At 48.3% G+C, this 24,828-nt stretch overlaps 1 protein-coding gene across 3 annotated transcripts in view; it reads right to left on the reverse strand.

The window, feature by feature from the left end:
* Positions 1-24,828, reverse strand: part of BRD7 (bromodomain containing 7) — a 32,023-nt gene that overhangs the window by 596 nt on the left and 6,599 nt on the right. For 2 of the 3 annotated variants that reach the window (XM_066243947.1, XM_066243945.1), the window contains exons 3-15: positions 21,879-22,008; positions 21,515-21,572; positions 18,947-19,091; positions 15,876-15,986; positions 9,680-9,861; positions 8,600-8,723; positions 7,957-8,032; positions 5,828-5,935; positions 4,573-4,708; positions 4,009-4,120; positions 2,606-2,662; positions 722-836; positions 316-459 (exon numbers count right to left, since the gene is read on the reverse strand). In XM_066243947.1, coding sequence (XP_066100044.1) covers positions 316-459; positions 722-836; positions 2,606-2,662; positions 4,009-4,120; positions 4,573-4,708; positions 5,828-5,935; positions 7,957-8,032; positions 8,600-8,723; positions 9,680-9,861; positions 15,876-15,986; positions 18,947-19,091; positions 21,515-21,572; positions 21,879-22,008 — 1,498 coding nt within the window. The remainder of the gene's footprint in view (positions 1-315; positions 460-721; positions 837-2,605; positions 2,663-4,008; positions 4,121-4,572; positions 4,709-5,827; positions 5,936-7,956; positions 8,033-8,599; positions 8,724-9,679; positions 9,862-15,875; positions 15,987-18,946; positions 19,092-21,514; positions 21,573-21,878; positions 22,009-24,828) is intronic. The other variant, XM_066243946.1, reaches the window with a different exon arrangement.

The raw sequence follows: 24,828 nt of genomic DNA on the forward strand, positions 1-24,828 counted from the left end.
TGTGGCTTCTTTACAGAACTTTTTAAAAGTGAAAAGAACAAATCAATGCAAGGACTGAAGTGTGCACCGTGGCCGGGTGTGACCTGCAGTGGAACCGCCTCTGAGCGGTCCTCCCCGGGGGGTGGGCCTACCCAGGTGCATCTCCCTATAGGAGGGGCCCAGCAGACAGATGGTGTTGGGCGGGGCCTGGTGCTGAGCCGTCCTCCCCGGGGGGTGGACCTACCCAGGTGCATCTCCCTATAGGAGGGGCCCAGCAGACAGATGGTGTTGGGCGGGGCCTGGTGCTGAGCCGTCCTCCCCGGGGGGTGGACCTACCCAGGTGCATCTCCCTATAGGAGGGGCCCAGCAGACAGATGGTGTTGGGCGGGGGCCTGGTGCTAAGCCGCTCGTTCTGGGCCTCCTGCAGCTCCCTCAGCAGCCTGGTGGTCTCATCCAGCTTCCTCTGGAAGACCTCTGCTTCTGCAGGGAGACAGAGCAGCAGAGACACCCACCCGGGGCTGCAGCGTAAGCAGCAGCCCAAGTCCCGCACTGGGGCTCTGGGAGTCAATGGTTGATCTTCTCAAAGGGGTCTTCCCCTCCAATGATACCACCCTGGCCACGCTCCCCTGGCCCAGAGGCCCGGCGGGAGTGACCGGCTCCGTGAACCCGTGCTCTGGGACCTGTCAGTCCTGATAGCCCGTGTCCAGCAGTCCTCCCATCAAACTCTCCTGGAGATACGCACCTTCTGAGTCAAAAACTTCCACAGGAGCTCCGAAGCTGGCCACCGCCTCCAGGGCCGCGAGCCTGCTCTGGCTGCCCGGGTCGCGCGGCCCCGCGGGCTCCACCCCGGGGAGCTGCTTTGAGGAGAGATGAGTTACTGAGCGCGCTGAGCCCCACCGGGGCCAAAACGAGCAAGCCGGCCGGGCTTCTAGCCCCGTCACCCCACCGACTTCCTCCGCAGCTATAATTTGATGCCTATAAAAATGCCATTCCCAAAGCCAGGCAAAAGGCGTTCATAAATCCTCCCTGCTCATAAATTAACGGCGTATCTCAGAGTCTGCATTGCGGGTTTCAGACCAGCAACTCGAACACGAGTGACAGCAGCCTGGGGCTGCCGGCACTGAAGAGCCTTTGGTCACTGTGACCAGGCCTCCTGTCTCCGAGGCTCGCGGGCCATGTCAGCCCCCAGGCCGGCAACGGGAGGCTGCCAGCGCTGCACGGGAGACACACTCCACCCAAAAAAGAATGGAGTTCTAATTTTGGAATCACAAGACTCAGTTTCCATAGCCTTAACGATGCTTTTTAGGAACAGGTCAACCAGACAGTAAGTAACCGGAAGTCAGCGTTTCCAGTTAGAGGGGTGGTGTGCTGCAGGCTCCAAGGATCTGAACACCTGGTTTCTCAGCACCGCTCAGCGAGGTGGGTGGAGAGCTGTCGGGATCTGCCAGGCCCCGCCCCTCAGGGCCCTCACAGCCCGAGTCCTCTCACTTCTCAGCCTGGCCCCTTGCCTGTTCTTCAGACTTCTTTCCTTCTCACCCTCACCCTCACCCAGCACCCGCCTTGCCAGGCGCCTCCGCCCCGGAAAGCACATGGTTTGTACACAGCTCCCTCCCACTGTTCTCAGCCCTTCAGGGCCCAGTCCTCCCGCTCCTGCCCGCACTGAGGTCTGCTGTCCCGCCACACTATGGAGCACTCCAAGGTTCACTGACAGCCACCGGTCTCCTGTGCCCAGGCTGCTCTGCAGCTCCCAACTCTGCGGGCCTTTCTTGCCCGTCGTCCGCACGAATCCCCCGCGTCCTGCCTTCACACTGGTCTCCACGTCCTGCCCGGCAGGCTCTCGTGCTCCGAGACTAGCCCACACCCAGCACCCCGGAGCAAGGGGGCTCTGTCCCGGCACTGCCCACGTGCGCCCCCATCAGCGGTGCAGACCCGCTCGGACAATCTTGGTTCTGTTGTTCCCATCGCTGGGTCTCTGTTCTCTCCCCTCCCTCGGTGACACAGCCCCGCAGCTCGTCACTGGTGCCTCCCTTCAGCCCGACACACTCGATCCCAGCACCCACCGCCTGGGACAGAACCTCAGCCGCTAATGCTGCACGAGACTCTCACGTGGGCCTCTCCACAGGTTCTTGTGGTCACGCCCTTTCTCAGGACGCTGGTGAGCCCTGCTCTCAGCTCTGCTGAGGTCATTACCCATGTGGCCCTGCCAGCTGGGAGAACAGCCATCTGTCCTTCCAGACTTGGTCACCCCCTCCCGGGAAGGTCTCCTCAGCCTCCAGCCTGTCCCCATGCACGCACACCCCGGCCGGCTCTCACTCCCTGCTCCCGCCTGTCCCCATGCACGCACACCCCGGCCGGCTCTCACCCCCTGCTCCCGCCTGTCCCCATGCACGCACATCCCTGGCCGGCTCTCACCCCCTGCTCCCGCCTGTCCCCATGCACGCACACCCCGGCCGGCTCTCACCCCCTGCTCCCGCGCTGCCTGCAGCACCGGCTGTGCCCCCTCCCCAGCAAACAGCTCTTTTTAGCACATCACATACCCAGTAAATATTTTTCTTTTCAAAGTTCTATCCCTTAGATCTTTTATCCTATCCTGTATGTAAATCTTCCCTATAAAGAATACAATCACCTCCATTTCTTTGACTGTGTCGAGTGTACTAGTCTGGCCTTCATCTTCGGGTGATGACTGTAAGGACAGAGGAAAACTTTCTGTTAGAGGGTACAGAAAAAGGCCAACATCAGAGAAACAGAACAGCCCGAGTTCCACAGCAAGAGAAAAGGAATATGAACATAAATTATGGGAATATAATATTTTACACTAAAAACGAATTAGTTGAATTACTAGTATTTTGAGTATATTGTAAGTCAAGAGTACCTACTACTAGTGACTTCACGATGGATAATTCTGTGCCTGACCCAAAAGCTACACGCACGTGTAAGAAGGAATTTGGTGACTAACACAAGTGCCTACATCAGAGAGTCTGCTGTCATCAAGAGGGAAATGTGCTGAGGCAGAAATGGGAGGGGTCGGAGGGGCCGCCCGCACGAACAGGCAGCAGAGGGCAGCCGTGTGCAGGGGCCACGGACAGGGCCGCCCCCCGTAGCCCCGTCTGCAGAGGATACACAGACAGAAACACCTGCAGCATGCCCACAAACCGATGACGACGTCATCTTTTTTGTTGAAAGGTTTTATTGTGATTTAACCAATTTCCGATTTTTAAAACTTCAAACAGTGTATCCTTATACATAACCTTTTCCTCACTTTCTAGAATACTGAGAATAATAACTGTTAGAGCCAAGGGCAGAGAATGAGGAATCTGAACACTGCCACATCGGCCGAACAAAGGCCGTTCAACTGCCGTTCAGGACTGTTCACTCACTCAGGCTGACGACCGAAGGGGCCGGGAGCACTCCTGACCTGATGGACAGTGGGGGCAGGGGACAAGGAAACGAGCCACAGTCGCCAGGACACTATGGGCCCCGAGATACAGGGCTCCTCTAACCATGGTGACAAGGGCGTTCTGGAGAACAACTCTCCCTTACACCACAAGGAACACTTTCTGGTTCTGATCTTTGAGCCAAGTCTCTAAATTACCCTGGGTTATGAACTCCGTGAACTGGAGAGGCTTCCCAAGTGCTAAGAAAAGAGCACCGAGCAGGCTCTTGGTTGCACGAGGCTCCAACCACTCCTGCCGCAGAACAAAGAGGGGCAGCCTCCATCATTTCCATGGCGAGCGTGAGCCCCTCCTGCCAGGCACCGCGCACCAGCCGACTGCTGGCTCCTGCCAGCTCGGCCTCAGGGGACGATGACAGTCCTCTGGCCCTCAGGTCCCTCAGGTCCCTCAGGTCCTGGCGCCCGCGGTACTGCTTCCGTTCATTGTCCTCCGCCCGTGGTCCCCACCCGGGCTGGGCTGCTTTCTCGGGGGAATGGAGCGCAGCTGTCATACTGGTCAGTGCCATGGTTCCTAACACTGCAGGACTGACGCTGAGAGCCAGTAACAAGTGACCCTATTTTCTGAGAAGCATTCTTACCGTCTCCAGCTCCTGCAGGGTTCTAGAATGCCCTCCTTTAGTTAGAACATCCAGTAAACTGTCTGCCATGACGTATGGATAATCTTGACACGTGGCCAAAAACTCATGGATGCTGGAACATAGCCGGGAAAGTCACTGCTCTACAAGCCGCCTCCGCCAGCTCCATCTTCCCACCACAGCCAACTGTCCCTGCAGAGGCCCTTCACTTATACACGGCGATGCAAAACCTCCTCCCGGCACAACACTGTATTTCCATATTTACCAGTGACACACTCATCATGAGATAAAACAATATCAAGAATACAGTGAAATGAAATTCTTGGGGAACGGTCAAAGAAAAACAGGAGCTCAGTGGTGCAGGCCCAGGGCCAGGCCGGGGGGCTGGGTGCTCCTCCCTCCTCTGTACTTTCTCCCTAAGTGTTCTTACTCATCTGTGACTCCCACATATACTAGGCCTCTCCACGTCACCCTCAAGTCTAGACCACACCCTTCAGATACCCCCATGTAGATCAATACTTGAGAAAACGTGGACTCAGAACACAGATGAGCTAGCTGGTGGCTCACCTGAACTCGCTGGGCACGTCCGGGTCTTCCCCATAGGTGGAGTAGAGTAAGTCAGAGTCGTCCTTGCTGATGTTGGCGAACGTGGAGTCATAGTGCGGTGCGTACGAACTGTAGGGCCCGTAATTCAAGTACAGCACTGTTGACAGAAAGAAAAGGCTTCAGTACTATTGTTTAACCTGCATGTCAGTTTATTCTGTTTCGGTAAGCACCACTGCCTTCTAACTTTACTACTTTATCGACTGGTACACAAACCTAAAGTAGACATGTCCCTAAACCAGCCTTCTCAAAGTGTGCGCCCTATGGGATTCCAGAGAAATATGTGCCTGCTGGGGACCAAAAAACCAATAGGGTTTTTGGAGTTTAGATTTTTTGGGGACAGAGGTGTGGGGAATTGGCTGTAAGGTGACAGTCTGCCCAACCCCCCACCTCACTTGCCTGATTAGGTTGCAAAAGGCTGTTAAGCTGTGGTGCTGGATTGTTTACACTATCCCCCATGTTCCCCAGAAAGACTGGAGGCAAGTTTCTTTTAGCCTTTGTTTGGTGTAAAGTTAAGATTATATGTATGGTGGGGGTTTTCTGCACTCAACACAATTAAGAGTAAAAAGAGGAATTCTTCAATGTATTGACAAGGAAATGAGAGTTTGCCTTTCAAATAGATGCCCAAACATTGAAGAAATTGCTAGGACACATCAGGCTCATGTTTCTTATAAACACAAGAATGAAAAAACACATTCACTCTGAGACCTGCTGAATTTACTAAATCTTAATAAGAATGTATGTATATATATGACTTTTTTGTCGTTTTTTAATCCTTTTTTACAAATTCTAAAAAGCATAACAAAAAATGTAACATAAAAATGTTTTTTTAATGTCAGAATAAATTTAATTTTGTCATATTTATTTTGTTTAATTACCATAAAAGCACGTTGGACTTTACATTTTTTAATATTTGACTTATAACATATTTCTCAGAAATTTGTATATAGTGCACTTACAATTATTTGTAGGATTTTAAATGTGCTCCAACTTCAAAATGTTTGAGAACCACTGACCTAAACTGATGCTTATAAAGTCACAACTCAAGTGAATTTCTCTCCACAAAGGGAAGAAGAAATAAACTCATTTTTAATACTAATACCTGATTTTTCAGTTTCTTCTTAAGTTAACAGCTACTTACTTAAATATGCACAAATGCCCCGCAAGAGAGTTAGTGAATCAAGCAATAAACGGTCACTGTCATGAGTGGTCGCCTCACCTGGGGTCACTTTGTTCCTTTTATCTTCTTTGAACCCCTGCAGGGTGTTCACTCCGGACTGGAGCCGTCCTGTGGTCATGCCCAGCCTCACAGGGCAGTAGCCGGGCTCTGGAACAGAAGACCGCTGCAGTGAGACGGGTGCGGTGGAGGAGGCTTGCGTGGGGAGGGGTGCCTCACACAGCGCTGCACCCACGTGGCTTCACGCCACCCTCGTGACTGCACTGGGCAGGGGGCTTTCTATCCCCACTGTTAATGTAAGAAAATCTGAGCTTAGAAAGGCAGGCTTTCTAAGGACCCACACGAGGTCCTCCTCCTTACACTCTCCTGCTCCCCGGAAGGCTTTATAACCACGGTACATTCTGCTTTAAAACAGGATTTAAAAGTTGGACCTTGCACGGTTATGATGGAGGTGAACCAGCAGCAAATATGAGCAGAGGCCGGGTAAGGGCAACTCCCCGGTCAAAGACCAGGAAGAGCAGTGCAGTGAGCAACAGCCGGGAAGACGTGACCTCTGACCCGGGACAAGGCCGTGATGCCTGGGGATCTGAACAAGCAGAGGCCGCAGGCGGTGCCAGGAGGCTCCGGCCGAGGGGAGCAGGTGCGGCCCCCAGCCAGCTCGCTCTCGCTCTCCTCCTGGGGATGCGGCCCCGGGAGAGGGCCAGGGCACCTCCACCGTCAGCCAGGTGGCGGTCCTGGGTGCTGCCGTGAGTGCGCGGGCCAGGTGAGCTCCGGCCCGCTCGCTAATGTCTTCAGGGGATGGAAACTGGACCGGGGCCCAGAGCCCGGGCCCAGAGAAAGGGAGGGGCAGCTCTTCCGGAGCCCCCTAAATCGGAGCCCCGAGTCACCGCCACCGCACGGGAAAGGTCAGTGTTCTCAAGCCAGTGGCAGTTTCTCTGGCCCCAAACAATACAAATTCCTACCAAAAAAAAATTTTGGTACCTGAAATTTGGTTTCCTACCTAAAAACAAAAAGTGAATTTTGCTTTGAAAACAGCGCCAGAGCCTCTCCTCCAAGCGAGGCCCCGCTCCTGAAGCGCCCGGGGGCGGACCGCGTGGACACAGGAACAGCGGCCATCCTTCTACCCTGCACAGGACCAGGCTGCTCGCTGCTTTGGGCTCCCCTCCCGGACGCGCCTTTCGGGACCAACCTGAACCCCCCGGCTAAGGAGGCCTTGCTGCCCCTGAGAACTGGGGGGCACCCTCTGCTCCACACAGGAACAGGGCCCGCCCCGAGGTACTGACCCCCGGGGGGACAAGTGGCCGCCTCTACATGTAAGGTTGCTGGCGCTGTTGTCTGCCGGCCCCACAGTGCGGAGGGAGGGGGCTGGCCCTCGGTTCGTTCCCTACTTTCCACCTAAAGCCTCCCGAGCTCCTCAGACACCGTGACACCGTGAGCCAGAAATACCGGGGGCTGTTCCCTGAGGCACAGCAATTCTGTCCTTACTCGTTTTGATATCCCCACTTATCTCCCTCATAATGGCAGCATAAAAAGTTATATATAAAGTTAACATTATCCCATTTACTTATTACAACACACGATTATTTCCCCTTGGCCGAATGACAAAAGTTGCTATCTTCACATCAAGTTTTAAAATATTTCCTATACTATTTCCAATAAAAAATATCACATGAGAAAATAAAACTATGACAAGTTATAGAACAGTGACTGTCTATAAAGTTATAAACCCTCTACTGACCACAGGGAGAGACACACGGCCATCCGGTATGTGTTGTTCCTTTACTGTGAACAGTGTACACATGCATTCTACTCAAGTCCGCTGAGTCTGTGACATCACAATCGGACGCTGAGAACTGCAGAAATCACAGCATACAGACCACAGCCTCTCACCACCAGGGCTAGCAGTTACTCCCTCATGTTTTGGCTTCGTTAATAGGGGTCCAATATTCTAGGACTGTGCATTTTGAAAAAAAAAATGGATTGATCCATATAGTACTATTTTAGGATGAAGAAGTTAGGCTAGCTGTTCACATGAAATACGCGGTCTAGTCAGATTCCTTGTAGGTCATGCTAAAGCGAGGTTTACCAGGACTCTGGCCTTACAAGGGCACCTGGGCTCCTGCCCTGTGCAGAGCAGGAAGTTCACGCGCAGTCTGACTCCACACACCTACCTCCTAGGACGGGGTCCACGGGGTGCAGCAGTCCCAGCGTCGTCGTCCCATCGGGCCTCCTCCTTTCAAATTCACACTGCAACGACCCAAAGTGTTCCCGTGCATGAGCGGGCTTACCCCCCATCACACTAGCAAGCTCCACTTCAACGTTACAGGGGCGGTCACGTGCCACTCAGGCACCGGCAGGCACACTCGTCTCCACATGCTCTGGTGCCAACGGGCTGAGAAAGGACGGTTGGGAAAACCCTCAGAATGTGCAAGAACGGCGTGGTCTAAGGCAGCCTCATTCTGCCCGCTCTGCTTAGAGGACAGAGACCGGGACAGGGAGCGACCTGCCCAAGGTCAGGGATTCCCTCACTTGGGTGCAAAGCAATGTGCTCAACAGCAGGGTTCAAAAGACCAGAGTATAAACTTTTTCTTGTAAGTGTAAAGCATGTGTTTTGTTTTCCAATTTTAGAGCATATTAACTTCACTAAAAAAAATATCCAGTCACAGAGGGTAAGAGAAACCATGTCATTTACAAAGAACGGGAATGTCCCCAACTGAGGAGCCCGCAGGCAGAGAGGGTGGGAGGACACAGGGATGGGGAAGGGGACGTGTGGACCGAGGCCGGAGCAGCTGGAGCGGCGGGAGAAGCCAGCACCTGGCTGTTGGCGAGGCGCCGGGTCAGCTTCCCTCCGGACTCCCGCACAATGCGGTCGAGCTGCTCCTGCTCCCGCTCGGACCCGTGGGTCTTCACCCTGTCCTCCAGGGCGTCTCTGTCCTTCCTGAAAACGCACACGGAGACGCGGTGAGGAAGCAGGTGGGTGAACACAAGCAAAGCGGAGACACACCAGCTCACTTCAACTTTGCCCCTGCGGCCTGGGAAGGCCCTGGACACGCGCAGCAAGGCCACCCACACACCCGGTGAGCTCCTGCCTTTGAGGCCAGTGTGACTCCCTGCAAACATTTCTCATTACATTCACAGAAACGGATTCTACCAAGAACATACACTGCTCGCAAAAATTGGGGGATATTTCAAAATGAATATGAAGCAATAAAGTATCCCCTAATTTTTGTGAGCAGTATTTTATGTTTGATCTTTCAAATTTAAATTAAAAATAAACATACATTTAAAATGTAAACATCTTAGAAACAGAAAACTTGTCACAAGTTTACTTCTTCTGAGTTGTGATGGCAGAAACCGCAGATTGCTAACTCCCCCAGAGCCCTGCCAGGCGCCTGGCTTCAGGGCTGGTGGCTGGTTCTAGGTGCCGGGGTGGGGCCAGCGGGAAGGGCCAGCGGGAAGTGACCGCTCCCTCGGCGGACATCCAGGGGAGCCCCGGCACACGTCTCAGCGCCGGCCGCCCGGGCAGGAAGCCGCTCTGACTGTGCTGAGGGTTATCTGCTGCCTCAACTCCTTTGTGAAGACACAATTCTCCTCAACAAACAGTTCCATTTAAATCAACTCATTGACAATGAGTCCCTAAAAATAATAACTCCCTTAGAATACACACTCAGAACTCTGTTCTGAACTGTGCCTGGACAATCCCACGTGGCGCTCTGTGGGAGAAGAGGGTATCACATCACTGAAATGGACATCACTGAAATGGACCTGCAGGTCAAACCGACCACCCAGGTGGACCGAAACCGGGCACTCCCAAGGCAGGCACCGGATCGGTAGCTTTCCCCCTTACGAGCTGGGAAAAGATGGCTTAACCACAACATTGCAAAGATGCTTTACTTTCTGTTTTCCTTGTTGGGACTCTTGAAGGCGTGGGCCTCTGCCTCGCCCGTGTCCTCCCTCTGCACGGGCCAGCCGCCGCCGTCCCCGCTCTGCGTGGCGTCCGCTCTGTCTTTCTGCCTGCGACTCTCCTGCAAGTCTGCCATGAAGTCTATGCTCTGCTTCAGGCTCTGAATCCGCTCCTAAAAATATGCAAGAGTATCTTTATTGTATGTCTGTCATTAATTTTTTTCACAGGAGAAAATCAAGTTTTAATACCCAGGCATGGGGAATTCACTAGGAGACGGAGAGGATGATTAGTGAACAGACGCACAGTGGCCTGGCAGGGCACGTGAGGACACAGATCGAATAAGCCTTCTAGGTTCCTCCCTGTCTGCACCTGGTCTCTCGGCAGGTTCCAGAGAAGGGGCAGGTGTGTGTGTGGGCTTTGCTCCGAGGAAGCAACGTATCTAGTAAGTATATGTGAAAGGATTTTTAAATTTGGTTATTTTGGCTTATGTTTGTTTTGAATGGCCATTTTCTAAAACCGAAAAATGTAAAAGGATTTCAGGGGTCAGGGGCAGGTTAGGGGGATTTTTTATTAACTGACTTTATGGAGGTGACAGTGGTTAACAAAATCCTCTGGGTTGCCCTGGCTGGTTGGCTCAGCGGTAGAGCGTCGGCCTGGAGCGCGGGGGACCCGGGTTCGATTTCCGGCCAGGGCACATAGGAGAAGTGCCCATTTGCTTCTCCACCCCCACCCCTCCTTCCTCTCTGTCTCTCTCTTCCCCTCCCGCAGCCAAGGCTCCATTGGAGCAAAGATGGCCCGGGCACTGGGGATGGCTCCTTGGCCTCTGCCCCAGGCGCTAGAGTGGCTCTGGTCGCGGTAGAGCGACCCCCGGAGGGGCAGAGCATCGCCCCCTGGTGGGCAGAGCGTCGCCCCTGGTGGGCGTGCCGGGTGGATCCCGGTCGGGCGCATGCGGGAGTCTGTCTGACTGTCTCTCCCCGTTTCCAGCTTCAGAAAGAAAAAAATAAATAAATAAAATCTTCTGGGTTGCAGGTGCAGCACTCCCTAATACGTCATCTGCACGCTGCTGCGCTGCGCAGCGCACTCACGGCCCCAAGTCAAGGCACCTTCCCCCCATTACAGTGACGCACTGCTTTTCTCACAAGAGCTTGTCTTTATCTTGTGATTAACTTGGGGGAAAACCCAATTATGCCAAGAATATTATATTTAGGAACCAGGACAATAAAGTCCATTCCTTCAATTCAGATGACTTCATTCCCAATGTAAGAGAACGCTTTATAACTTTATTGCATCATCAAAAAGTTCACGGGATAGAACATATGAATCAAGCCTAAGTATTCTTTTTTTTTTTTTTAAAGATCTTATTTATTCATTATAGAGAGGAGAGAGAGAGAGAGAGAGAGAGAGAAGGGGGGGAGGAGCAGGAAGCATCAACTCTCATATGTGCCTTGACCAGGCAAGCCCAGGGTTTTGAACCGGCAACCTCAGCGTTTCCAGGTTGATGCTTTATCCACTGCACCACCACAGGTCAGGCAGCCTAAGTATTCTTTGCAGTACTAAACTTAAAGTGAAATTTGGCTTAACAACATGTTAACATTTTAAACGTAACAGAATGGCTTATCCCTTGAATGTTAAGGAGTAGCAGGCATGTAATAACCTACGACATATGAACACGGGGGTGTCCTCATATGCTGGTGCCTGGGACGTTCCCGGCTGGCTGGGGGGACAACGGGCCTCAGTAGACCCAACGGCGGCTGGCAGCTTCCTTCTCAGCACACAGAGGTTCTTCTCAATGAAAAAACCTTTTTTCTACTTTGTGAAACATGGGCTTAATCTTGCTCTGAACTGGTAGGCGGTGAAGTTTTTACTGTGGTTAAGGGCTTGAGGTTTCTGGAGGCAGATCTGTTCCTAGTGACGACTCTGCCTTTGAACTCGGAGCCCTGTCACTGGATAAAATACGGAGGGCCATCTCCTTAGGGACGCATAGCAACAGCAGGGAAGGCTTTTGCAGAATAATAGAAACTAAGAGCGAGAAAGGCCCAGAGGTCTTTCAAACAAGGACAATGGAGACCAGAAGTGCCAAGGGACTCAGGCCAGGCCTCTCTTCGCCCGTGACACGTGAGCCGGGCAGGCTGTGAAGACCTCAGACCGGGGTCCTGTTGTTGGTGCTTTGCTTTTATTTTAAAGTAACCTTGAAACTGTTAGTTATATATTTTATTGTAGACAGAGATGTGGACAGAGGAGAAAATGAAAGCCTTGTTCGCTTATCTGGAGAGAGGAACAGAGTTAACAGGTGACCACCCCAGCATTTTCCCAAGCATTATACATATTAGCATACTGGAGTCACACTGAATATTCTGTTACCAGAAATGTTCTCACTTAATAAATGACGAACATTTCCCCTTTGTATCATTAAGTATTCTTTAAAATGCTTCCAATAAACTGTATATAGTATTTCATCTGATTTTATGTACCATGACTTCATTAACAACCTACTATTGGATATTTAGATTATTTCAAAGTTTCCACCATTACAAATACAAGTCTCATGAACATCACTGTGAATAAATCTAAGACTCTCTTTGGGATAAATTCCTAGAAACGGAAACACTAGGTTGAAGGGAATGAGTATTTTTAAGGCTTTTGATATTTTACTGCCAAACTGCTTTTCAGAAAAGTAGTGTCAATTTGTTAGTATTTAAAGTTTCTCTGAATCCTTTTCAAATAAACAGCATCATTTAAAAAAACTGATTTGATTTTTAAAAACATCTTTCTTTACTACATACTTAGAAACATTGGTGAGCGTGGCCATTTCTGTAACTGTTCACCAGCCATTTGTGTCTCCCTCGGGGAGTGTCACTTAGGTCAGTGCTGTTCCCCGCAGTCCAGGACCTGTGCTGGGTCTATGAAGTTTGGATAACATCGGGGGGCTTAGCTCTTTTGCAGACTAGCACCGACCAGCGGTTGAAGACCACAGACTTCGGTCACTTCTGACTCACCTCTCCATCTACCATCTGAATCAGGAGGGCACTGTACAGGTACAAGAATGAGCCTAGACCACAAAGTTCTCAGTAATCTTTATTTTCATTCTAGAATTTACAAAGCAGAACCTGCGTTAAGAACATTTTGGCCTGGCCTGTGGTGGCGCAGTGGATAAAGCGTCGACCTGGAACGCTGAGGTCTCTGGTTCTAAACCCGGGGCTTGCCCAGTCAGGGCACATGCAACAAGCAACCAATGAACTGCTAAAGTGAGGCAACTATGAGTTGACTCTTCTCACTCCATCGCCACCCACTGTAAAATCAATCAATTAACATCTTAAAATTTTTTTTGAGGGTGGGGGAGGTTAAACATAACATACACAAGATTAAAAGAATTGAATTAGAGAAATTTTCAACATTTTGACACAAGTAATAGAAATAAGTCTAATTAATTTTCCTTTGAAAGCAATGACTCTTTTTGGTAACTGAAATGTCTCCTAGCTAGCACCTAGTTTAGCAGCCCTCAACTTTACAGCATTAAAGGACACTAGAAGAGCTGACCTGAGTGCTTACACACGTGCCAAAGAGGGCAATACTATTCTTATCCCATTTAATGTGAAGGAAGGTTGCAGAGCCTGCTTCTGGTCACACGGCAGCCCAGTGGCAGGGCCAGGACTCGAACCTGAGGAGTCTGACTGCAAAGTCAGGGTGCTCCAAATGGCACCGGCTGCCCTGCTGCGTCTGCATGACAGGCAGCGTCCTCCTAGTCAGGGGTCAGGAGAGCTGCTCTGCGTATGCCTCCTCTTTATAAAAAGAGCACGTCTACGCATCGCCATTATTTGTGTGTAACTGAAAAAATAACGAAAGACTGCTCTACAATCTCTACACTGACCACTCAAAACAATGATCTCTTAGAAGACACCATTCATGGAAGGGAGTGCTGGGCTCTCCTGGGAACGCTGCTATCTGAGGAGTTACCTCAGGTCTAAATTTGAACATGTAAGAATCACTGTTGTAAGGATCCCTCCCATCTAGGGTGGGGAGAGCAGTCAACAGGAAGCTATAACACAGGATGGGTAGGGCTCAACAGGAAGAGGTCTGAAGAAAGGAAGATAACAGAGAGAAAAGGGAGAGTGGAGAAGGTCTGTCTTCTGTGCCTCCAACCATCCCACCCCCAGTCAAATCCAAGGGCATGTTGAATCTTTCACATGTCATATTTACGACATACATTATATAAAGCTGATAAATAATGATAAATAATGGCATAGTGGTGAGTCAAAGTTGATAAATTTACTTTGGCTATTTACTCCTGCAAATTAAACTTTCTCCTAGAAATTCAATGTACATATTTTGGAGTGACTAAAGTTGCAACAGCCAAAAGCACTTTTCCTTCAAATACGATAATAACAAGCGCCCGCAGGTTTTAAAAGCTGGAATAGGGATGGCCTGGCTCTGTATTCTGAGTCTGTCTGCCAAAATTCGGGTAAACATTTTACAGTCTCCTTTGCTCTGCAAGTTTTGCCAAAGAAGGGTAAGTGGCTGACATCACCATTCCCCAAGCCTTTAGGAAAGGATGGGAACTGATGTTGTCTAAATATCAGGAGCTCAAGAATAATGGTCAATCCAAGTGTTTGCTGCCCCCACGAGCAGCCCCAGGAGTCTGGCAGAGTCCAGCCCACAACCCCTCAGACACCAGCGGACCTGGTAGGCTAACAGACGCACAGCCGGTGCAGGGTGCCCGTCTGAGCTGGGGACGTGTGCGTCCAGGGCTCCCCTGGAACCCCGGTCTGAGCTCACGCTCTGGACCCCGGTGTTTCTCCCTGCTGGCTGACCCCACGCACTCCTCCTTTCCAGAGCCCTCTCCTGTCCTGTCTTTATCGCCCCCACGGTGGTTCTCATCAGGCACCAGCACTTGCTCCCGGCAGTGATCTCGGAGGGCACAGCGCACCAGCTCCTCTGCAGACGAGGACGAGACCCACGGTGGTTCTGTCTGGCCTGCGGTCCACATGCCAGCGGGAAAGAGCTCTCACTAGAGCCGTCTTCGGACCCCCGCCATGGGCAGGTGCCGGGCCTCTCTCGGTCATCTCCCGCTCCCTCAGAGCTGTGAGTGAAACCTCAGACGGCCTCTCCCTGGAGCTCTGCTTTCCTCCCAGGGGCCCCTCCACACTCCGTCTCAGGTCTGCCATCGCCTTCGCTCCCAGACCGCACCCTCACAATTCCTGGCCACCGCTGCAGCCCCCCTGGACCGTGATGAGCCGGCGGTCCACGCCCCTCCCACCGCTGCCTCTCTGGGCCCCAGGCTGGTCTTCCGGAGGGCTGCCCACCGGGAGCTGCCTTCCAGACGGCTCCAGGCTGCGGCTCAGCAGCACCTTCTCTCTCTCTCCCTAGTGGACGGAGTTCCCAGGCCTCACCAGGACAGCAGACCCTCCCTACAAAGGGAGCAGAGAGCTTTCCTCCCCCAAGGTCCCCTGATGCACCTACCCGCTGTCACCCTGGACGCCGGCTGCTGCTCCCGCCGCGCCCAGGTGAGCCTACCTGCTGAGGGTCTCTTCAAAAGCCTCAGATTAGCCATCAGCGTAAATACTAATATTTTAATGCAGTTTTTTTTTTTTTTTTTTTGTATTTTTCTGAAGCTGGAAACGGGGAGAGACAGTCAGACAGACTCCCGCATGCGCCCGACCGGGATCCACCCGGCACGCCCACCGGGGGCGATGCTCTGCCCACCATGGGGCGATGCTCTGCCCCTCCGGGGCATCGCTCTGTTGTGACCAGAGCCACTCCAGTGCCTGGGGCAGAGGCCAAGGAGCCATCCCCAGTGCCCGGGCCATCTTTGCTCCAATGGAGCCTTGGCTGTGGGAGGGGAAGAGAGAGACAGAGAGGAAGGGGTGGGGGTGGAGAAGCAAATGGGCGCTTCTCCTATGTGCCCTGGCCGGGAATCGAACCCGGGTCCCCCGCACGCCAGGCTGACGCTCTACCGCTGAGCCAACCGGCCAGGGCCAAAATACCAATATTGACCTGCATCAGTTCCAAGTGAGAATCTTCCTGCTTTTAGTCTCTATATTAAAAAACTTTTCATTTAACAGTTCAATTTTAATACCATTTACCTATACAGTAAAACCAGTGCTGAACTGGCTCTATCTCACTATGACCAAAAAACAAAGGAATAAAATTTTATAATAATCATTACTCAGGACAGAGAATTTTCTTTACCTGGCTTAGAATTTTCATTCCCGAGTGCAACAACTTCTTCGCAGCCTTATAATAAATGGTGTCTGGTTTGTTGTAAATCATCGCATTGGTACACATGAGTTTGAAGTTCTCCTGCAGAGATGGCATTGGGGAAGTACATTAGGCCGAACCAAGGCCATTCCTTCCTGACTCACACTTATAATTGTACTTATCATACTTACATTAATTCCTGCAATCATAGGGGCTTCGAAACATTAAAAACAAACTCCCTGCCTTCCTCCACTGTTTGCGAAATGATATTAATAGCAATTTATTAAGTTTTCAGTCTCACAAACAAAATACTGAATTTATTTTTTAATAAATTAATTTAATTATCTTACGGCATTCTTTTCAGAAATTAATTTAAATACCCTACGGCACCCTTGTCTGAATTCTTAAACGTTTCATAACTGTATATAAACTTTAGATACCAAGAAGAAAATTTTAATCTTACTGCACAATAAAGAATAAGAAGAAACTACTTCTATCATATTTAACAGAATATTCTTAACTAGTTAATCTAATTAGAAATACTAGTTTTAAAAAAAATCATAAGCTTCCATTTATTTATGAGTTACATATTTTATTTCAGATCTTGACTGAAAACTGGGAACAGTGCTAAATTATCACAGTACTTTCTACTAAATCTACATTAATGGAGCAAAAAATGTTACAACATTTGCACTAATTTTCTCTTACCTGCTTGGATGCTATTATAAGTGAAAGATAATTTGCAGAACGTTGTAAAATCATGCCAATGTGAAATAAAGCATACAACCTCAACGAGCTAAAATGTGCGGAGTATCCAAGTTACCAAAACTGTACTTTTGGTTTAAATTTCAAAGTACACAGACATGCTGGAGGATGAAATTCCACAGCGTATTTTCATGGTTAAGTAATTTTTTAAATTGTATAAATGAGCGAGTGATTATGCCAAGGTCTTCCTAAGTTTAAATGATAAAAACCAAATAACAAAAATTCTGACACCCCCAAACAAAATCCTCCAAATCAGAATGTTCCCACGCAGTGCTCAGTGCCGAGTGCCGACAGCCAGAACACTTAGGGGCAGGAGGCAGGGAGAGGAGCACTGCTGAACGGCAAGAGTGAGGACTGAGTCAAGGGCCACTACAAACTGTATTCAGTTCAAAGTGGATGAGGCACACACAGGCCTCAGTTCCTGGCCGAGTCTCAGATCAGTTCGTACTGCGCTAGGTCCTAATCTCTAAGATTGTGATCAAAGCCTCGGACCCACTCCCTCCTCCAGCCTGTGCACGTGTGCACACGCACACACGTGAACACAAAAGTTTTCATGTGACTTCAGCAGGTGCCTGGTTGCCCGCAGGCTCGTTCATGGCTACCCCCAAAGGCCCAGACCGAGTGCCCTTGGTACAGATATTGTGAAAAGCTTCCACTCCATTAAGAATGATTAACTGTACTTGGGGGAAGGAGAGGCAGGCAAGGGAGACACAAAGGACTATGGTTCACACTAAATGACCAGTGGGCAAGAGAGTTCTGGGCTATTCTCCCGATCACAGGTCTGGTCTGCTAAGGCGGTCTGCAGATTCCACAGATCGTACTGCCATGTGTGAGGCCTCACTGGGGCTTTTGTGTAACAGCCCTTGGTCGTCTGAAACGCTGAATGACCTCTCCGCATACTTTTCATGTAATTAAAGTTTCTTTGAAAAGTCTAAGGAGCCGGGTAAGCTAAGAAGTATTACTTTGGGTTACTGAAAAAAATGTAGTAATGTAGAAAACTCCAAAGAGTTAAAAAATACTTGTTCATTTCAATTATGAGAAGTCTGAACCACTTGCTCAAAAACACTTAGAGGCACACTTCTCTCTCTTGTCATCACGAGAGAAAGATCGGGGAAAACTATTCATAAAAAGAAAACAACAGAATTGGTAAGATTTTTTCCATTAAGTAATAACAGAGTTGGAAATATGCTGAAATAAACATTCTAGTCTAATTTTCACCAGATGAAAATTTGGGAAAAGTTTCCATTTCTCTGAATACAGGAGAATGTAATTCTAGTTTTTCAGAGTAGTGGAGTATTAGCAATACATTCACACTGACAGTAAAGACAGAATTAAGTGCGGGTGTTACTCATAAATCCCAGCTGACTGGCATGTGGACGGAAGAAGAGAGCAAGGAAGGTGCTGTTCCCTGCCGTGCTGTCCCTCTGGGACTGACGAGGGCCAGCCCTCGGTCAGGTGAGCAGCTCAGAGCTCCTGAGGAGGAGACAAAGGTAAAACAGAATTCTAGCCAGGTCAGTGTGTGGCGGCTTAGTGCAAGGCTAATTTTAAAAACGTGGTTCCTTTCTTGTGGAAGATTAAGAAAAAAAGTATCACCTCTCAAATCAACACATTCCAAGACTACGCAAAAGTAGAAAAAGCTTCAACTAGAACCTTTGGTACACACATCATGTGGGTGGTCTGTGGGTTCCTCCCTGGCAAGTCTTTAATTTCCTTCTCCTTAAAGCGGAAGGAAATACGCTCAACAAACATCGCTAAGGTGAACTCGGAGCAACCGGCCTTCATCAAAAGTAGAAAATGTAATTAAGTCTTTTGAGTATTTCCGGGTAATTTATTCCCTATTTGAAAAGATATACATACCTTAGATGTCTAGGAAAAGTAACTAATTCAATTTCATGAAAATACTACTTTTACCTACACTGATGCGAAATTAAAAACATCACGTTATCTTTTCATTTTAAAGGTTTAAAAAATGAATTATAGAACACATGAAATTCAGAATTTTACTAAAACTCCCAAAATAATAAAAGATAGCAGATGGCTTATTTGATCTGGTTTTGTAGTCCCAAGTTCAAAAATGTTTTCAAAGACAGAAATATACAAAGATTTCTGGATATTAAATTAAACGTATTTCTTCCCAAAACCAAAGCTCAATTAGATTCTGAATACCAGACATGCAGGTTCTTTCCAAGTTTCTATCAATAGAGGATCCAAGGACTTGACTTTCAAATGAATAAAGATATGTTACTTTGTATCATAGCTCTTATGTGTCCAATCACAACACAATCAGCTACAGTTACCTTCAGTTCTTCTATGGACTGGTAGTCATTGTTCTTGATCTTTTCTTTCATGGTACTAAAATCCATTGGGTGTTTAATGATCATGGAGTAGCCCGGAGCAATAAAATCAGTCACAGGAAATGAAAAGAAAGCACTTGGGTCTTTTCTGTGAAGATATAAAAAAGAAGATTTTGTTTCTACTACAAATTTACTGGTCTAGGAGCAGAAGTCAGAGGAAACCCTTTAGAGGTAGAAAAAATGTGTAGTAGGCTAACATGTTTTTCACTGAAAATGGAAGGAATAACATTAAAGACCAATGAGTAATAACAAGGTTATGATGTTTTACATACTAATTGTTCTTTTAAACAGAGAACCTTTCAAAATATGCAGCCTAAATAATTAGTAGCACCTCTTATACAGGGAAAATGAAACAAGATAAAAAAAAAACCTAGCCTAAATGACCGTCTTGGCCTTTGGGAGATCAGTACCACCTATTCTTATCAACCACAGGGAAAAAGAAACAGTCACTATAAATGCACATGTGCAATATTCCACAGGGGTTCCTAACTCCAGGTGTGGACTCTTGGCGGGCCGCACAATTATTGCATCCCGTGAGCATACATATTTTCTGAATCAGTGGATATGACTTCTACCCTGTGTGTGGGTGGATGGGTGGGGGTGTGCTCAAAACACTGACATGAAAACAATCCTCATAGCCCCCAAACTTGAGACACAGTGCTTCTGACCACAGGGCCCCCACTCCGGCTCTGTGTGAGGGTCGCTGCGGGAGCTTCCCCTCAGGCCAACCTCATCAGCCTCCCGAGGAGGGAGTGCGGGGCCTGGCCCTGGTATTTCAGGGCTGGGCACCAGGGCGGGCACTGGGGCACTGGGGCACTGGCACTGGCAGTACTGACAGCGCCGAGAATCATAACTTTATGTAATCAGGTCTGCAGACTGATTTTTTCCTCTAGAAATTTGGCACACTAAAGTTTTCTTACTCCAAAAAACAACCTAACAATAAGAAAGAACAGCAGCACCTTTTAAAATGTCTTTACCATGTGCCAGGTCCAGTGGCAGGCAGTCGACATATTTTATAGCTAATCCTCACAAAAACCATCAGGGAGGTGGTCCCCTCACTCAGCGATGGGGACACGAAGGGTCAGAGGTCACACCATTTGTTGTAGGTCGTAGTCTGATGCAAGCTAAAAGCTGCCCTTGTTCTTCCCAGCACGCTGCCTAAGCACTGAGACTGAAGACTGGCGAGAACAAGCAGAAGTCCAGCCGGGAACTTGCACTTGCACGTGTATGCTGTCCGTCATGGCTACTGTGAGTGGTAACACTAATCATCTCTGGAGGACCTCTTCAGAGCAAATGATCTACACCCCCTAAAATTAGTCATTTTAATGTCGAGTCCCACTTGGGTCCGACCAGAAATGGTAGTCCTAATCTTGGTCAATCACACTCTTGATCAGCGTTAGCGCTGAGCCTCAAGGATGAAGACTCATCCAATCACAACAGCTATTCAAAATATGTGGCTCTGGACTGTCACTCCTAAATGATGTTCTGCGCATGTGGACATCCTTGACTAAGAGACAGTCTTAAGCAGATTTCTTACAAGAGAACATCTCTAATTTACATTCCAGCCTTAAAGAAAAATTAAAAGGCAGCCAAAACACTATAGCCATACATTCTAATTGAGCCGGAATGTCCAATACTTACCTGTTTCACTCTTTTGGGACAAGTAATGAACGATTTATTCAAGTGCAAAGACGTGAGATGTCACTTTGTCAACTATTCTGTAACGCCAGAATGCACAGAGGCCACTAACCTCTGCCCTTAACTGTAGAGATGAACAGGAGATGAACACAGATGGCACTAGAGGCTGTATCTTACAAAGCTACTTAGGATGTGACCTGGGTGACATGTACGACAGGGCGAGGAGCAAGGTCACCCTCACTGCAAGCCCCACACCCGTCGTCCTCTGCAAATAACGAAAACGTCTTTCCCATGAAAACTGAAGTTCTGAGTCAAGAGAGGTGGCAAGATAAGTACTTTAATAAAGACTGAGTTATTTTTTTCCCTTTTTAGAACTTAACACTGGTCTAACCTAGGTACTGAACTTTTTAGAACCAGTTTCTGCATTTACAAAGGTCAGAAACGCTCTGTGTTGTGTGTGCCTCTCCCCCCGACCCGGGGACTGCTGGACCCTCACAGCACGACAGACCCTGCACAAACCCACAGCAGGGATTTTTAACCCCCAGCAAAGTGGAAATATCGGACTGTTTACTCCTGGTTCAAAGCTCTCACATCAGAAGTTACTTCAGATTAGAGAGAAATTTGCCATCAAGAGTATTGGGTAACACCATCCAAGTTGCCAGCTAAAACAAGCTGAATGAGGACAGCTCAAAGTCAGCCTCTGGGAGGGCTCCCTCTGCCAGGCAAAATATTTATCATCCACTTTAAAATCAAGTGTGCTTGGATTCAGGCCACCAAATGCAGCTTTGAGTAATCAAAAATGAAAAAGTGGTTTGGATCCTATATTTCTCATTCCAATCTCTATGTTATAAAAATATCGGAGAACACATTTACCTCTGCAACTGTCTCATCAGTTGATTCAAAGCTTCTTGAAGGGGTGTCTGTTCTACTTCTATAGCAAAGAAGAAAGGAAAAAAGCATTTTAAAAAGGAAGATTCTAGAGTGTATCATTTAGCTTATTTTCTTCCTATATGACCTCATATCCACCATTAAATATCTCAGACAGAAATGCTATTTACCTTACAAATAAGGATGAATTCAAAACTGTAGCAAACTGAAAGCTCTTATGCATCAGAGAAATAAGAAACTTTTAAAGATGCAATTCAAGCCTTCAACTAAAAGCTACAAGCCAGCTCCCTTTCCCTGCCCCCCCTGCCCCCCCCCGCCCTCCCTCCACCCCCGGGCACAGCTTCCGGACCTTCCTGTTTGGCCAAGGAGCTCGAGAGCGGCTTCTCCGGAGGCAGGTCAAACCGGGCCGGGGCCTGGCACTGCCGGTCGCTCTCTGCCTCGGTCTCCACGCGGTCCCGGTCTCGCTTCTTTCTGTCCTCCTAATGGTCCAACAAAGGGAGGTCATTCAGACAGAAGTATTTCAAAATACCTTTAAAACAAACCATTTTCATTTCAGTGGAGAAAAGATGCCTCTGAAAATTCTTAGTAAAATCTTAATGTGTTTTACCGCCATCTACTGGAAAAGGAGAGAATAACATGTTCATAAACTCGTGGGGAGAGGGCAGCCGTTTGACACTATGTCAGAAATAATCACTGAGAAAAATAATGCTATAACATATCTACAAATAAATCTAATGAAAAATATCTAATATGTTTTGGGAAAAATGCAGTATTACAAAAAGGCCGCTGTAGAGGACCCGAATAAAGGAAATATATCATGTTCATAAATTGAAAGACAGTTCTTTCCAAATTAACCTATAAATGAAATGTAATGCCAATCAAAATTGTAAGATAGGATTTTTCATGGGATCTGACAAGCCAATCTATAAAAACTTGAACAGTTTTGAAAAAGGTGTATCTTACCAGATACAGAGTGTTTGTATAAAGGACAATAATTAAGACAATGTGGGTCTGACACAGGGACAGACAAATAGACCAAAAGAACAGATTACACAGCCCAGAATCAGACCCCCACTTAGAGCAGGTCCAGGTGTATCAGAAACGGCGTCATTATGGATAAAAGACAAAAGGCTACTTCGTGCTGGGACAACTAATTATCTACAAGGAAATGAAATTAGTCTCTAGCTCATACCACACAAAGTAAATTCCACATATGTTAAAGACTTACATGTACAAAGCAAAGCTTTAAAACTTCCGATAAAAGAATCTTTATGACCCAACAGTAGGGAAAAATTTTCTTACCCATAAATCAAGCTAAAAGGCTAACTATCGACTGAAATAAAGTAGTTAAAACACAAATAACTCAAAGTATTAGCACAGATTACATAAAGAACATCTACAGATTCATGTAAGAAGGCAAATAACCCAATAGAACATGGGTAAGGAGTATCACAGGCACCTCCCAAATGAAACATGAAAATTAGCTCAAGCTCCCTAGAACTCAAATTATAAATTTAACACCTAGAGGGCATTTCATATCTCTGCCAAACTGAAAGTATCAGTTCAGAGTTGCTTCATTTTAGTTGTTCATTGGTTGCTTGTTGTGTGTGCCTTGACCAGGCAAGCCCAGGGTTTCAAACCGGCAATCCTAGTGTCCCAGGTCGATGCTCTATATATACACTTGAGCCGCCACAAGCCAGGCGAATTTTCTCAATTTTTAAACAGACGGCACTGGGCCTGACCTGTGGTGGCGCAGTGGGATAAAGCGTCGACCTGGAACACTGAGGTTGCCGGTTCGAAACCTTGGGCTTGCCCGGTCAAGGCACATATGGGAGTTGATGCTTCCGGCTCCTCCCTCCCCTTCTCTCTCTCTCTCTCTCCTCTCTCTCTAAAAATTAATAAATAAAATATAAAAAAAAAAATTTTTAAAACAGACGGCACTATATGCCTCAGAAGATTGCTATGAAGAGTAAATGAGATGGTGTCTGTGAAATTTTAGTGCAGGACTGGCACATGGTTACCACTTCTACTCCTGCCATTGATAAATATTGATACAAGCGGTCTACTGTCTGCACACACACCGGTGGAGAGGGCACATAGCCTGTCCTTGGAAGCTGACAGTGTGACAACAGAGATGGACAGGAAACCACTCATTTAAAAAAACCAAACACATTTCGAGGAGAGTGTAACTGTTGGGTGGATCTGATTTCGCCTGGCTTCTGAGAAGTCACAGGTGAGCTGGGCTGATGGAGAGAGAGTGTAGGGCCCTGCGGAGGAGAGAGAGGGCGGTGGCAGCGGAGGGAACTGCATTCCGGGCGGTGGAAGTACCCTGTGTGCAGGAAGGTCTGAGGCAGCAGACAGCAAAACGGGCTATTTCCATTACTGCAAACACACTGTATGTTTCAGGCTACATTTTAATTTAGCCACAACTCTAGCAGGTTATTTCATTAGCCAGCAACACTTTTGAAGCAAATCTTTGCTCGTTAATATTATAACACTGCTCTACAGTAGGGACACACCTGCCTCCTTCTCTGGAGCTCCTGCGGGCAGGGCCCACGTCTGACCCAGCTCTGTGCCCTCATGCTCTACAGGAGACAGCCCGGAATGGGAAAGCGAATGCAAAGGAACAGCTCGTGTTATTAGTAAGTACTGTCCTTCAGATCAGCTGGTTGTGGAGATTTTATACATATGCATTTGAAAAAACTCCATGTAGATGTCTTTGAAAAAATATTTTATATATATATATATATATATATATATATAATTTTAAAATAATGCTTCCAGTATGCAAAACAGTTTCAGAATTTCCCTGTAACAGGCGATTCCGGAACCCAGCTGAAGAAATCGCGCTGTCGCTTTGAGGCCGCACCTCACTTTGGCCCTGGGCTGCAGCCACCCCCGCCGCGGATGGGAACCTGTCCTCAGCACTCCCAGAACACTGCTCACACCTAACTCACTCATCCTCTCGCCACACACTCCCCGCCCCGAGCTCCCGCGCAGGTCAGAGACTGTTTTCCTCCTCCTCCTCACCTGAGCCCAGCACAGAGCCTGGCATGTAAGATGTATCTGACAAACATCTGTTGAATAAATGAATGAATAAGCAGCCCTTCAATAAGAGCAGCAATGCCAGTCTTATGCCCTTAGAGTCCTTTCTTCTCTGGGCAGAGCTATCGCTAAGAAGGACACCTCAGGAGGGAATAGCAGAGTAGAAAAGAAAGGGAGGGTTTTCTGTCAACCTAGATAAGCCACAGCAGCCCTGAGATCCTGGGTGTGGCGGCTGTCATAGCAAACAAGCCAAT

The sequence above is a fragment of the Saccopteryx bilineata genome, chromosome 9 (genome assembly GCF_036850765.1).
Source record: "Saccopteryx bilineata isolate mSacBil1 chromosome 9, mSacBil1_pri_phased_curated, whole genome shotgun sequence".
Classification (NCBI taxonomy): Eukaryota; Metazoa; Chordata; class Mammalia; order Chiroptera; family Emballonuridae; genus Saccopteryx; species Saccopteryx bilineata.